The sequence below is a fragment of the Pleurodeles waltl genome, chromosome 6, assembly GCF_031143425.1.
Source record: "Pleurodeles waltl isolate 20211129_DDA chromosome 6, aPleWal1.hap1.20221129, whole genome shotgun sequence".
In the NCBI taxonomy this organism is placed as follows: domain Eukaryota; kingdom Metazoa; phylum Chordata; class Amphibia; order Caudata; family Salamandridae; genus Pleurodeles; species Pleurodeles waltl.
The window spans coordinates 162,007,178-162,023,325 of NC_090445.1; the positions used below are offsets into that span (position 1 = coordinate 162,007,178).

General features: G+C 47.3%; 1 protein-coding gene across 1 annotated transcript in view; it reads left to right on the top strand.

Annotated features, from left to right (window-relative positions):
• The window catches only part of HSD17B1 (hydroxysteroid 17-beta dehydrogenase 1), an 83,289-nt gene that overhangs the window by 52,211 nt on the left and 14,930 nt on the right, over nucleotides 1-16,148 (top strand). The window contains exon 4 of the mRNA XM_069237711.1: nucleotides 3,914-4,007. Within this exon, the coding sequence (XP_069093812.1) occupies nucleotides 3,914-4,007 (94 nt within the window). The remainder of the gene's footprint in view (nucleotides 1-3,913; nucleotides 4,008-16,148) is intronic.

The following is a 16,148-nucleotide window of genomic DNA, read 5'->3' on the forward strand; positions in this document are numbered from 1 at the left end:
TGACAGAAATTCTGCACCGGCCATTCGATTATCAAATACTTATCTCCGATTGTGCACCAAGATATTGACTTGTCATGACAAGCTTCATGTTTCTTTAAAACTTTGCTTAATTGTTCTATCACCACCCTAGGATCCCCGTCCCCAATACTTAATTTGTAAATAAAAAGGTGCCGGTGCCCAAAGCCCTCCTCTTAAACACACGACTGCTGCAATTAAATGTGCGAGCACCGAATACTGAGGCAGAGTAATCCTGAAGCCATCTCGGGCCCCTTTAATCTATTTTCAGCCACTCCCTGCCCCTTGAGCTCACTCCCCCTTAGTGACGCTTTTTCGTTTTTCTATATGTGTCTTTTGCTCGCAGTAAATGCTTGAGGCAGAAAAATAAGCGCCGGCCCTCAAGAAGAAGTGTCGGTGCCCCTCACCGGAAACAAGAAGCACAAACTAAGCAATGCCCACCCCTAATTAGAAATGTGCTCCTCAGTTAGATTTAAATCCTGTTTTAGCCTCTGCCATGCACAGATCATTTAAGAAGATGACAGGTTTTCTAACCTGAAAGATCTTTTGGTGCCATTCATCTCTGTCTGAAAAATCTGATAACTTCAACGTCATTATTTTTTTTGCAAACACCTACCATAGCCTTGAACAATGTCAAGATTATTTTTCGATATTTCCTTCATTACGTCAATGGAGCTGTTGGAATTTCTTTTAAATCTGTAAATGACTTTTCCTGTTTTTCAAACTAACTCTCGTGCTTTCTAGGCAGAATACAGATTATACAGTCCAAACGTTTCGTTTAAATATTTACATAGAATTTTTTTTTTCAAATTCATGAACATCTGATTAGAATTTATAGCTAGAGCAACAAAAATGATGGGTGGAAAAGGCTCAGCCACGGCTATTGCTCGGGCCAGACTGGTACGTGACCCGAGTCATTATCAGTGGCCGAGATTACTTCACCATTATTTCACCCTTCTGATTTTTGTTTTTCGGTGTGATATGCCTTAGGAGAAACAGATATGGCCAGACGTAGGTCCCTCTCTCACTGTATCATAGGACTGAAGCTGCCCCTCATACATGGTCCCTTAAGGTTGAAATTGGCATGGGTGGTTTGTGGAGCAGGATCTTGGCCTGGCGGTCCGGCTGGACTGTTCCTAGTGGAGCTGGACCATGTCTGATTTGCATATGGTTGGTCTTTGTCTGGAGTGGCATAGTGGGGGAAATGTACAGCCTGCAACATGGACCAGAATAATTACTAGTAGCTGAGATTAATTCATGCATTCCAAATCATCACTTTTTGATTATCTATAATATATGATGGTTTTATAGCAGACAATGCGCTTTACATTTTTTTCTGTCACTACACAATAGGCAAGATGCAGCTTCCATCCAATAGGTTCGTCACAATCTATTTACCTCTTTTAGTCTGTGAAATATTTACATCCGGCTATCCGGGAAGGAGAGCAGGCGGTAATGGTAAGGTAAATTTAGCTTTGTGGTGGTTTCATTACACTTTTTAAGTGGGAACTGGGTGATGATGATAGAGATGCTACACCGGGGGCGAGGCACGTGCATGCAGAGGATAGACAGCCCACTGCATACTTATTTACCAGCATTATTTTATAGAAGCACTTCCACAGTGCCTGCCAGAGCCATCTAAAAGTAACACTATCACAATCTGCCTCAAGATAATCCTAACTACGCATATGATTCTCTGCTTTTTCTATTGATAATAAAGATGTACATTTATCGAACCATGTAACTCGCGTGATACTTCCGATAAACAGAGCCAGGCAGGAACTGCTGTAACCAAGGGAGTATCCAGAAAAATACCCCCTGCTTTGAGCCTGATCCCAAAGGGCAGTGAGTGAGTGAATGAAGCGAGCCAGTGCTTAATTTGTGCTTGTTGTTTCCGGTGCGGGGCACTGGCACTGATTTTTGAGGGCCGGCGCTTTTTCTTCTGCCTCAAGCATTTGCTGCGAGCAAAATACACATATGGGGAAGACGGAGGAAGAGTAAAACGAAAAAGCGTCACAAAGGGAGAAAGCAGAAAGCTGCAAGAGTGAGCTGAAGGGACAGTGAGGGGCTTTATTTGGATTGAAGAGGCCCCAGATGGCCCCAGGATTACGCTGCCTCAGTATTCAGTGTTCCCGCATTTAATTGCAGCAGCCGCTTGTTTAAGAGGAGGGCTTTGGCACTGGCACGTTTTTATTTACAAATTAAGCACTGAAGGAGCAAACCAGACACTGGTTCTGTTGCTTTCCTAAAGAAATCCTGAAAAAACTGTGACCAAATCGTGCATTTTATTCCTACTTTCTCTGTGAATTTGTTATCCATGCTTACATCATTCTGTTTGTCTGTCCTTGTTTCTTTCTCTCATCCATCCATCCTTCTCTTCATCCACCCATCATTCCCTTCATCCACGCACCAATCCTATCCATCCATCAATCTCTTTATCCTTCATTCTGTATATCCACCCCATCTGTCCATTTCCCTCCTTCCATCCTTACTTCTTTCCACCAATCCATCTTCTTTTTCTGTTGTCCATCCATTATCCTTACTTCAATGCATCTTTCTCGCCATCATTTCACCCATCCAGTCACCTCTCATCTACCGGTCTGTCCTTCCATCCGCCTCTCTGTTCACCAAATCATCCATTCATCTCTCCATTCACCCATTTATTTACCAATCTCTTCATTCACCCATTTCTCCATTCTTTTCTTTCCCCCTCCCCACAGCGTCCTCATGCTTTTCCTACCAGCGTCTCCAATCATAATTAGAGTAAACCGAGAGTTAATTTTGAAGGTTTAGTGTCAGACACACTGCCCAGTAGCAGCCAACCTCCGCTCAAACTGCTAACGTGTGGGAGATGGGTGAGGGAGATTCTGATGTGGTACTGACTGCCAAAGGTGGTGCATATTTCAGTCAGGTGTGCTGGTACACCCGATTTTGCTGTTTCGTAGATACTGTGGCTGAGGTATGGTAACAGAATCTAGTAGACTAAGGGGCATATTTAAGAGCCCCTAGTGCCAACTTAGTGCCACCACAGCGTCATTTTTTTTCCGCTAAGGTGCATTAAGTGGCTTTTTTCCCACGCCATATTTACAAAGTGGCACAATGCATGCATTGTAAACCCTTGCGCCCCATTTTGCCTGCCGCAAGCATATTGTATACAAGAGGGGCGTTCTGGCCCTAGGAGGCCCGCAAAAATGGCACAATGAAATTTAACAGATTTCACTGTGCCATTTTTGGCGTAATTTTTAACACCTGCTCAGAACAGGCTTTAAAATTACGCTCCTATAGAAAGGTGTGGGCCTCCTTGCACTTTGCTACATTAGCGTCAACATTTTTGACACTAGTGTAGGAAAGTACCACAATAGCGTAAAAAAGTTGGCACTATTGTGCTAATGGCCGCCATGGTGCACCGTATTATAAATACGGTGCAACCATGGAGTTGTTAGGTGCAGGTAGGGTGGCACAGAACAGGTGGCGCATCAGTTCTGGTGTGCCACTTTTTCTTAAATATAGGTCTAAATATTATCAGACAAAAATATTGTTTCCTAAACAGATTACACAAATACAGCGCCATTGGAGTTAATAATACACACCCTACATCCAAAGGGCTGATATGTTGGAGCACTATATTTAGAACACCATTTTCATATCAGAGATTGTTTATTGTTGCTTATTCATCTTTCCTGCCTCTCTTCTTGCATTTTTAATAAACAAATGCTCATATTCCTTAATATATTTTGGGCTTGAGTTGTTCAGATTTGTATGGGTTAGAAGATACCACAAAGGTAAGGTAAATCGATGTTGGGAAATCCAGTCATCTGGCTTCCTGCGAGCAATGCACGCATTTATACCCAAGGGTATCCAGAGGCTCTTCTCAAGGTCCCATCTTTGTCTTCCTCAGGGGTTCCCTTCAATGACGTGTACTGTGCAAGCAAATTTGCAGTTGAGGGTCTGTGCGAGAGCCTGGCTATTGTCCTGCAGCATTTCAATATTCAGTAAGTCATCCCATCTTTTAACTCAATAACAGTAAAGTAGATGAGAAATTGAGGCTCAAAACCTCACTAAATACAACTCATACAGCCAAATCTATCATTATTCCTTTTTTCATGTTGTTGCAATTAGGCAATACAATTTACAAACGTAATCGAAAAACATGTGGGCGGTCTCTGAACACATTTCCTTTTTTGTTTTCTTATTTCTTCTTCTTTTTTTGCTTTCTTTTTCTCCTAAAGGTGACATTTTTATTTGTTGACTGCTCACGGATCACACTGTACATTTTACTTATTTTTTGAATTGTACTTCATTTGCAGGTATTTGTGTTTTGATGGATCTATCTTCTAAATGGATACAAGTAACAAATATTACGATGCTTTATGTTACATTAGCACTGCCAACTCGCTTTCAATATTTAATGAAGTTTTATATAATATGGAACCAGGAGCTGATAGTCATCAGCCTGGCATTAATTAAAAATGATGCTGACGAAAAGAAGTATACCGAAATACCAAGCTGACGTGCAGAGATTCATGAAAGAGAAGTCACTAGAGTCAAGGGGTGGTGATTTGCATCAGAGATCTCAATATGAGACAAAGACAGCATTAAAACGGAATGTGTTACACTCATGGAGGGTGAAGAGTGGATCGAATTATTATTATTTCTCTGACAGCACATGGGCAAACATTGTGCTCAGCAGGAGTGAGTTACATTTGGGGAGGGATTTTTCTACCATAAATTCTCAAAGGTTTTAGAACCACAACCCAATATTGTGAACAACAAACTCTTGTGACCCACCTAGCTTTAATCAGGGCCACTGGAATTATACGGCAGGGGAGGGTCAAATTATGCGGCAGGGTTGAGTAAATTATACAGCAAGGAAAGGCAAATTATGCAGTACATTATGTGACCATATTACTTCATAATTTAGTCGTTTTTAAACATGTTAACATCGTCTGCCCATTACCTCATTAGTACCCGTTTAACATCCATATATAGCAATAAACTACAGAAAGGTGACCAGTCAGCCTTTGCAAAGGGCCTTCCAAAGCGTGGCAACATGTGTCACTGTGTTTTTATTACAATTTGAACCGTTTGAGCAAGAAACAGAATTATTTTTGTTAAAATCTGCAAATAATGCTGCAGAAGGGAAGTGTGTGGCAAATGCGTATGTAAAGAAATGGCTCCCTGTTGCAGTTACCCCCCACTTTTTGCCTGATACTGATGCTGACTTGACTGAGAAGTCTGCTGGGACCCTGCTAACCAGGCCCCAGCACCAGTGTTCCTTCACCTAAAATGTACCATTGTTTCCACAATTGGCACAACCCTGGCACCTAGGTAAGTCCCTTGTAACTGGTACCCCTGGTACCAAGGGCCCTGATGCCAGGGAAGGTCTCTAAGGGTTGCAGCAGGTCTTATGCCACCCTAGAGACCCCTCACTCAGCACAGACACACTGCTTACAAGCCTGTGTGTGCTGGTGAGAACAAAATGAGTAAGTCGACATGGCACTCCCCTCAGGGTGCCATGCCAGCCTCTCACTGCCTATGCAGTATAGGTAAGACACCCCTCTAGCAGGCCTTACAGCCCTAAGGCAGGGTGCACTATACCATAGGTGAGGGTACCAGTGCATGAGCACTGTGCCCCTACAGTGTCTAAGCAAAACCTTAGACATTGTAAGTGCAGGGTAGCCATAAGAGTATATGGTCTGGGAGTCTGTTTTACACGAACTCCACAGCACCATAATGGCTACACTGAAAACTGGGAAGTTTGGTATCAAACTTCTCAGCACAATAACTGCACACTGATGCCAGTGTACATTTTATTGTAAAATACACCACAGAGGGCACCTTAGAGGTGCCCCCTGAAACTTAACCGACTGTCTGTGTAGGCTGACTAGTTCCAGCAGCCTGCCACACCAGAGACATGTTGCTGGCCCCATGGGGAGAGTGTCTTTGTCACTCTGAGGCCAGTAACAAAGCCTGCACTGGGTGGAGATGCTAACACCTCCCCCAGGCAGGAGCTGTGACACCTGGCGGTGAGCCTCAAAGGCTCACCCCTTTGTCACAGCCCAGCAGGGCACTCCAGCTTAGTGGAGTTGCCCGCCCCCTCCGGCCACGGCCCCCACTTTTGGCGGCAAGGCTGGAGGGAACAAAGAAAGCAACAAGGAGGAGTCACTGGCCAGTCAGGACAGCCCCTAAGGTGTCCTGAGCTGAGGTGACTCTGACTTTTAGAAATCCTCCATCTTGCAGATGGAGGATTCCCCCAATAGGGTTAGGATTGTGACCCCCTCCCCTTGGGAGGAGGCACAAAGAGGGTGTACCCACCCTCAGGGCTAGTAGCCATTGGCTACTAACCCCCCAGACCTAAACACGCCCTTAAATTTAGTATTTAAGGGCTACCCTGAACCCTAGAAAATTAGATTCCTGCAACTACAAGAAGAAGGACTGCCTAGCTGAAAACCCCTGCAGCGGAAGACCAGAAGACGACAACTGCCTTGGCTCCAGAAACTCACCGGCCTGTCTCCTGCCTTCCAAAGATCCTGCTCCAGCGACGCCTTCCAAAGGGACCAGCGACCTCGACATCCTCTGAGGACTGCCCCTGCTTCGAAAAGACAAGAAACTCCCGAGGACAGCGGACCTGCTCCAAGAAAGGCTGCAACTTTGTTTCCCGCAGCCTTGAAAGAACCCTGCAAGCTCCCCGCAAGAAGCGTGAGACTTGCAACACTGCACCCGGCGACCCCGACTCGGCTGGTGGAGATCCGACACCTCAGGAGGGACCCCAGGACTACTCTGATACTGTGAGTACCAAAACCTGTCCCCCCTGAGCCCCCACAGCGCCGCCTGCAGAGGGAATCCCGAGGCTTCCCCTGACCGCGACTCTTTGAACCTAAAGTCCCGACGCCTGGGAGAGACCCTGCACCCGCAGCCCCCAGGACCTGAAGGACCGGACTTTCACTGGAGAAGTGACCCCCAGGAGTCCCTCTCCCTTGCCCAAGTGGAGGTTTCCCCGAGGAACCCCCCCCTTGCCTGCCTGCAGCGCTGAAGAGATCCCGAGATCTCTCATAGACTAACATTGCGAACCCGACGCTTGTTTCTACACTGCACCCGGCCGCCCCCGCGCCGCTGAGGGTGAAATTTCTGTGTGGGCTTGTGTCCCCCCCGGTGCCCTACAAAACCCCCCTGGTCTGCCCTCCGAAGACGCGGGTACTTACCTGCAAGCAGACCGGAACCGGGGCACCCCCTTCTCTCCATTCTAGCCTATGTGTTTTGGGCACCACTTTGAACTCTGCACCTGACCGGCCCTGAGCTGCTGGTGTGGTGACTTTGGGGTTGCTCTGAACCCCCAACGGTGGGCTACCTTGGACCAAGAACTGAGCCCTGTAAGTGTCTTACTTACCTGGTTAACCTAACAAATACTTACCTCCCCTAGGAACTGTGAAAATTGCACTAAGTGTCCACTTTTAAAACAGCTATTTGTGAATAACTTGAAAAGTATACATGCAATTTTGATGATTTGAAGTTCCTAAAGTACTTACCTGCAATACCTTTCGAATGAGATATTACATGTAGAATTTGAACCTGTGGTTCTTAAAATAAACTAAGAAAAGATATTTTTCTATACAAAAACCTATTGGCTGGATTTGTCTCTGAGTGTGTGTACCTCATTTATTGTCTAGGTGTATGTACAACAAATGCTTAACACTACTCCTTGGATAAGCCTACTGCTCGACCACACTACCACAAAATAGAGCATTAGTATTATCTCTTTTTGCCACTATCTTACCTCTAAGGGGAACCCTTGGACTCTGTGCATGCTATTCCTTACTTTGAAATAGCACATACAGAGCCAACTTCCTACATTGGTGGATCAGCGGTGGGGTACAAGACTTTGCATTTGCTGGACTACTCAGCCAATACCTGATCACACGACAAATTCCAAAATTGTCATTAGAAATTCATTTTTGCAATTTGAAATTTTTCTAAATTCTTAAAAGTCCTGCTAGGGCCTTGTGTGTTAAGTCCCTGTTTAGCATTGTCTTTTAGAGTTTAAAAGTTTGTTAAAAGTTTGAAATTAGATTCTAGAAACAGTTTTAGATTCTTTAAAAAGTCTTCCAACTCTTAGCAAAATAATGTCTGATACAGAGATGAATGTGGTGGAACTCGACACCACACCTTACCTCCATCTTAAGATGAGGGAGCTAAGGTCTCTCTGTAATATAAAGAAAATAACCATTGGCTCCAGACCTACCAAAATTCAGCTCCAGGAGCTGTTGGCAGAGTTTGAAAAAGCCAACCCCTCTGAGGATGACTTCACAGAGGAAGAAATTAGTGACTTGGAGGGCAATTCCCCCCTTCCAGTCCTAAATAGGGAGACCAGGGCCTCTCAAGCCCTGTCTCCAAAAATGATAGTCAGAAATGTTGCTTCCCTCACAGGAGGGTCCAGCATTTCTGAAATCACTGAGGATGCTCTCAGTGAAGATGACCCCCTGTTAGCCAGGATGGTCAAAAGATTGGCTTTGGAAAAGCAGCTCCTAGCCATAGAAAGGGAAAGAAAAGAGATGGGCCTAGGTCCCATCGATGGTGGCAGCAACTTAAATAGGGTCAGAGATTCTCCTGACATCCTAAAAATCCCCAAAGGGATTGTAACAAAATATGAAGATGGTGATGACATCACCAAATGGTTCACAGCTTTTGAGAGGGCTTGTGTAACCAGAAAAGTAAACAGATCTCACTGGGGTGCTCTCCTTTGGGAAATGTTCGCTGGAAAGTGTAGGGATAGACTCCTCACACTCTCTGGAAAAGATGCAGAATCTTATGACCTCATGAAGGGTACCCTGATTGAGGGCTTTGGATTCTCCACTGAGGAGTATAGAATTAGATTCAGGGGGGCTCAAAAATCCTCGAGCCAGACCTGGGTTGATTTTGTAGACTACTCAGTAAAAACACTAGATGGTTGGTTAACTGGAAATGAAGTGTGTGACTATGTTGGGCTTTATAATTTGTTTATGAAAGAACACATTTTAAGTAACTGCTTCAATGAAAAGTTGCATCAGTATCTGGTAGACCTAGGTCCAATTTCTCCCCAAGAATTGGGAAAGAAGGCAGACCACTGGGTCAAGACTAGGGTAACCAAAACTTCCACTGGGGGTGACCAAAAGAAAGGGGTTACAAAAACTCCCCAGGAGAAAGTGGGTGACACTAGAAACAAAGAAAAAGAGTCCTCTGTAGGCCCCCAAAAACCAGAACAGGTGGGTGGGCCCCAAGACACAACCCAAAACAAAGGTGGGTACCAGGGTAAGAACTGGGATGCCACTAAGGCATGGTGCCACAACTGTAAACAGTCTGGGCACCACACCAAGGACACTTCTTGTCCCAAAAACAAACCCCAGAACAAGATTCCAGGGGTAACCAGTGTAGCCATGGGAGATGACTCCTCAGATGAGGAGGTCTTCATAGCCTTCAACTGGAAACAGGGCCCAACAGGTGAGTTGGAGATTCCAGAGGGAAGTAGACACTTCCACCACCTACTGGTGAATGGAATCCCAACCACTGCCCTGAGAGACACTTGTGCCAGTCACACTATTGTGCATGACAGGCTGGTGCTCTCAAACCAGTACATCCCAGGTGAGACTGCCAGGGTAAGAGTTAGCCTAGACAGGGTCACTAAGAGGCCTGTGGCTTTAGTACCCATAGAAGTGGGTGGCACTCTTAGCTGGAGAAGGGTAGTAGTCAGTACAGACCTCCCCCTTGATTGTCTCCTTGGAAATGACTACCCAGAGGTTAGTCAGAGCCCAAGAGAGGAACTGGTCCAGTGCCAGTCCTCTCCCAAGGATTCTGGAAGTCCTGCCTCTGCAGTAAATGCAAGTAGGCCCCAGAAGAAAAAGAAAAGGAAACAGAGTAGGAAAGGTGGACAACCTTTAGCCAAGGTTCCAGCAAGCCAAGGAGATTCTGCTCCAGTAGGGGAGAACTCCAAAAATGGCTCTGATAAAGTCCAACCTGACCCACAAGAAGTCCTGGCTAGTCAGGCAACTGTTAAGCCTGAGTGGGTGGCTCCTCAGCTAACAGAAGAAAGAGTGGAAGAAGGGTGTTTACTACAAGATGTGGTGACCCCCCACTCTAATACAGCAGACAGGCACCCTGAACCCAAAGAAGCCTGTAACTTAGCCCCTTCCCTTGTAGGTGAAGAGCTAAAGGTGTGGTTCTGGGCACTGACAGCTGTCAGTGGCCTCTGCTGGGTGTTAGCCTTTATGGCTGCACTATCCTTGGCCTGGTGGTCTGACCCCATGCCAAATAACAAGTTAGGCCCCCTGACCCTGTTGGTCATGGTGGGGTTACTCCAGCTCTGGGTAACCTCTTTGGGTAAGCTAGGGGTGACCCTGGCTAAGATAAGATTAGCAGAGGTGGATACCTCTGACCTCAAAATAGAGAGAATGGGTGAAGACATAAAAAGCACAGACAAGAGGCAGTTCAGACTAGGTCCTATCACTGTGGAAGTGGGTCAGTTCCCCAGAGGGAATGACCTGAACAGGAGGATGTAAGGCAGAGTAGGCCCTGCAACAAACCAGCCATTTCCTCTACTCTTCCTCGCCTGACAGACTAGGAAGACTCTTCCAGCGTTGGCTGAGTCTCCTGGCCTGTGGGCTGGGGGGGGCTTGTGTAAAGAAATGGCTCCCTGTTGCAGTTACCCCCCACTTTTTGCCTGATACTGATGCTGACTTGACTGAGAAGTGTGCTGGGACCCTGCTAACCAGGCCCCAGCACCAGTGTTCTTTCACCTAAAATGTACCATTGTTTCCACAATTGGCACACCCTGGCATCCAGATAAGTCCCTTGTAACTGGTACCTCTGGTACCAAGGGCCCTGATGCCAGGGAAGGTCTCTAAGGGCTGTAGCATGTATTATGCCACCCTAGAGACCCCTCACTCAGCACAGACACACTGCTTACAAGCCTGTGTGTGCTGGTGAGAACAAAATGAGTAAGTCGACATGGCACTCCCCTCAGGGTGCCATGCCAGCCTCTCACTGCCTATGCAGTATAGGTAAGACACCCCTCTAGCAGGCCTTACAGCCCTAAGGCAGGGTGCACTATACCATAGGTGAGGGTACCAGTGCATGAGCACTGTGCCCCTACAGTGTCTAAGCAAAACCTTAGACATTGTAAGTGCAGGGTAGCCATAAGAGTATATGGTCTGGGAGTCTGTTTTACACGAACTCCACAGCACCATAATGGCTACACTGAAAACTGGGAAGTTTGGTATCAAACTTCTCAGCACAATAACTGCACACTGATGCCAGTGTACATTTTATTGTAAAATACACCACAGAGGGCACCTTAGAGGTGCCCCCTGAAACTTAACCGACTGTCTGTGTAGGCTGACTAGTTCCAGCAGCCTGCCACACCAGAGACATGTTGCTGGCCCCATGGGGAGAGTGTCTTTGTCACTCTGAGGCCAGTAACAAAGCCTGCACTGGGTGGAGATGCTAACACCTCCCCCAGGCAGGAGCTGTGACACCTGGCGGTGAGCCTCAAAGGCTCACCCCTTTGTCACAGCCCAGCAGGGCACTCCAGCTTAGTGGAGTTGCCCGCCCCCTCCGGCCACGGCCCCCACTTTTGGCGGCAAGGCTGGAGGGAACAAAGAAAGCAACAAGGAGGAGTCACTGGCCAGTCAGGACAGCCCCTAAGGTGTCCTGAGCTGAGGTGACTCTGACTTTTAGAAATCCTCCATCTTGCAGATGGAGGATTCCCCCAATAGGGTTAGGATTGTGACCCCCTCCCCTTGGGAGGAGGCACAAAGAGGGTGTACCCACCCTCAGGGCTAGTAGCCATTGGCTACTAACCCCCCAGACCTAAACACGCCCTTAAATTTAGTATTTAAGGGCTACCCTGAACCCTAGAAAATTAGATTCCTGCAACTACAAGAAGAAGGACTGCCTAGCTGAAAACCCCTGCAGCGGAAGACCAGAAGACGACAACTGCCTTGGCTCCAGAAACTCACCGGCCTGTCTCCTGCCTTCCAAAGATCCTGCTCCAGCGACGCCTTCCAAAGGGACCAGCGACCTCGACATCCTCTGAGGACTGCCCCTGCTTCGAAAAGACAAGAAACTCCCGAGGACAGCGGACCTGCTCCAAGAAAGGCTGCAACTTTGTTTCCCGCAGCCTTGAAAGAACCCTGCAAGCTCCCCGCAAGAAGCGTGAGACTTGCAACACTGCACCCGGCGACCCCGACTCGGCTGGTGGAGATCCGACACCTCAGGAGGGACCCCAGGACTACTCTGATACTGTGAGTACCAAAACCTGTCCCCCCTGAGCCCCCACAGCGCCGCCTGCAGAGGGAATCCCGAGGCTTCCCCTGACCGCGACTCTTTGAACCTAAAGTCCCGACGCCTGGGAGAGACCCTGCACCCGCAGCCCCCAGGACCTGAAGGACCGGACTTTCACTGGAGAAGTGACCCCCAGGAGTCCCTCTCCCTTGCCCAAGTGGAGGTTTCCCCGAGGAACCCCCCCCTTGCCTGCCTGCAGCGCTGAAGAGATCCCGAGATCTCTCATAGACTAACATTGCGAACCCGACGCTTGTTTCTACACTGCACCCGGCCGCCCCCGCGCTGCTGAGGGTGAAATTTCTGTGTGGGCTTGTGTCCCCCCCGGTGCCCTACAAAACCCCCCTGGTCTGCCCTCCGAAGACGCGGGTACTTACCTGCAAGCAGACCGGAACCGGGGCACCCCCTTCTCTCCATTCTAGCCTATGTGTTTTGGGCACCACTTTGAACTCTGCACCTGACCGGCCCTGAGCTGCTGGTGTGGTGACTTTGGGGTTGCTCTGAACCCCCAACGGTGGGCTACCTTGGACCAAGAACTGAGCCCTGTAAGTGTCTTACTTACCTGGTTAACCTAACAAATACTTACCTCCCCTAGGAACTGTGAAAATTGCACTGTGTCCACTTTTAAAACAGCTATTTGTGAATAACTTGAAAAGTATACATGCAATTTTGATGATTTGAAGTTCCTAAAGTACTTACCTGCAATACCTTTCGAATGAGATATTACATGTAGAATTTGAACCTGTGGTTCTTAAAATAAACTAAGAAAAGATATTTTTCTATACAAAAACCTATTGGCTGGATTTGTCTCTGAGTGTGTGTACCTCATTTATTGTCTAGGTGTATGTACAACAAATGCTTAACACTACTCCTTGGATAAGCCTACTGCTCGACCACACTACCACAAAATAGAGCATTAGTATTATCTCTTTTTGCCACTATCTTACCTCTAAGGGGAACCCTTGGACTCTGTGCATGCTATTCCTTACTTTGAAATAGCACATACAGAGCCAACTTCCTACATGTAAAATCTAAAATTAGGAGAAAATTGCCACTGTCGCACCATCACATAATTACTGTGGCTCTGGCTTTAATGAATATGACACGGGTGGTTTTATAATGTAACTAAAGCATCATGTGGTAGTGCACTCTCATATAGAAACAGCACATTTTCCATTCAAATGGCTATCCAGTTTTACTGATAAACCCATATTGCACACAAATGATAATGTGTAGAAATCAGGCTTCAGTGACTATTTATCATTTGTGCACCAACAAGTAAAGTGTCTTGTTCTTATTTGCTCCTATTAACATCTTTGTTTCCATCACCCTTCAGAATTACAAAAAATGTGCTTCATTTTAGCTTTCCTAACTGCAGAATATGTAGAGGTAATTTAGAACAAATGACATCCTACAGCCTTTCCTTTCATACTCTGTGCACCCCAGCAAGATTATCACATAATTCACTTGACTTTTCTTTTTCTGACTGCAATCCCCTTTGTTAAGTAATTAAGCAGCAATTTGTCAGACGTCATAGCCTGACATTTGAACTCTGTTTTGAAGCACAGCAAATGTGACAAAATTAATACAGACTTCAAAGGTATCTTTGTAGGAAGTTGTCTCTGTATGTGCTATTTCAAAGTAAGGAATAGCATGCACAGAGTCCAAGGGTTCCCCTTAGAGGTAAAATAGTGGTAAAAAGAGATAATACTAATGCTCTATTTTGTGGTAGTGTGGTCGAGCAATAGGCTTATCCAAGGAGTAGTGTTAAGCATTTGTTGTACATACACATAGACAATAAATGAGGTACACACACTCAGAGACAAATCCAGCCAATAGGTTTTGTTATAGGAAAATATCTTTTCTTAGTTTATTTTAAGAACCACAGGTTCAAATTTAACATGTAATATCTTGTTTGAAAGGTATTGCAGGTAAGTACATTAGGAACTTTGAATCATTTCAATTGCATGTATACTTTTCAAGTTATTCACAAATAGCTATTTTAAAAGTGGACACTGCAATTTTCACAGTTCCTGGGGGAGGTAAGTTTTTGTTAGTTTTACCAGGTAAGTAAGACACTTACAGGGTTCAGTTCTTGGTCCAAGGTAGCCCACCGTTGGGGGTTCAGAGCAACCCCAAAGTCACCACACCAGCAGCTCAGGGCCGGTCAGGTGCAGAGTTCAAAGTGGTGCCCAAAACGCATAGGCTAGAATGGAGAGAAGGGGGTGCCCCGGTTCCGGTCTGCTTGCAGGTAAGTACCCGCGTCTTCGGAGGGCAGACCAGGGGGGTTTTGTAGGGCACCGGGGGGGACACAAGCCCACACAGAAATTTCACCCTCAGCAGCGCGGGGGTGGCCGGGTGCAGTGCAGAAACAAGCGTCGGGTTTGCAATGTTAGTCTATGAGAGATCAACGGATCTCTTCAGCGCTGCAGGCAGGCAAGGGGGGGCTTCCTCGGGGAAACCTCCACTTGGGCAAGGGAGAGGGACTCCTGGGGGTCACTTCTCCAGTGAAAGTCCGGTCCTTCAGGTCCTGGGGGCTGCGGGTGCAGGGTCTTTTCCAGGCGTCGGGACTTAGGTTTCAGAGAGTCGCGGTCAGGGGAAGCCTCGGGATTCCCTCTGCAGGCGGCGCTGTGGGGGCTCAGGGGGGACAGGTTTTGGTACTCACAGTCGGAGAGTAGTCCGGGGGTCCTCCCTGAGGTGTTGGTTCTCCACCAGCCGAGTCGGGGTCGCCGGGTGCAGTGTTGCAAGTCTCACGCTTCTTGCGGGGAGTTGCAGGGTTCTTTAAAGCTGCTTCTTGAAACAAAGTTGCAGTCTTTTTGGAGCAGGTCCGCTGTCCTCGGGAGTTTCTTGTCTTTTTCGAAGCAGGGCAGTCCTCAGAGGATTCAGAGGTCGCTGGTCCCTTGGAAGGCGTCGCTGGAGCAGAGTTCTTTGGAAGGCAGGAGACAGGCCGGTGAGTTTCTGGAGCCAAGGCAGTTGTCGTCTTCTGGTCTTCCTCTGCAGGGGTTTTCAGCTAGGCAGTCCTTCTTCTTGTAGTTTGCAGGAATCTAATTTTCTAGGGTTCAGGGTAGCCCTTAAATACTAAATTTAAGGGCGTGTTTAGGTCTGGGGGGTTAGTAGCCAATGGCTACTAGCCCTGAGGGTGGGTACACCCTCTTTGTGCCTCCTCCCAAGGGGAGGGGGTCACAATCCTAACCCTATTGGGGGAATCCTCCATCTGCAAGATGGAGGATTTCTAAAAGTTAGAGTCACCTCAGCTCAGGACACCTTAGGGGCTGTCCTGACTGGCCAGTGACTCCTCCTTGTTGCTTTCTTTGTTCCCTCCAGCCTTGCCGCCAAAAGTGGGGGCCGTGGCCGGAGGGGGCGGGCAACTCCACTAAGCTGGAGTGCCCTGCTGGGCTGTGACAAAGGGGTGAGCCTTTGAGGCTCACCGCCAGGTGTTACAGCTCCTGCCTGGGGGAGGTGTTAGCATCTCCACCCAGTGCAGGCTTTGTTACTGGCCTCAGAGTGACAAAGGCACTCTCCCCATGGGGCCAGCAACATGTCTCTAGTGTGGCAGGCTGCTGGAACTAGTCAGCCTACACAGATAGTTGGTTAAGTTTCAGGGGGCACCTCTAAGGTGCCCTCTGTGGTGTATTTTACAATAAAATGTACACTGGCATCAGTGTGCATTTATTGTGCTGAGAAGTTTGATACCAAACTTCCCAGTTTTCAGTGTAGCCATTATGGTGCTGTGGAGTTCGTGTAAAACAGACTCCCAGACCATATACTCTTATGGCTACCCTGCACTTACAATGTCTAAGGTTTTGCTTGGACACTGTAGGGGC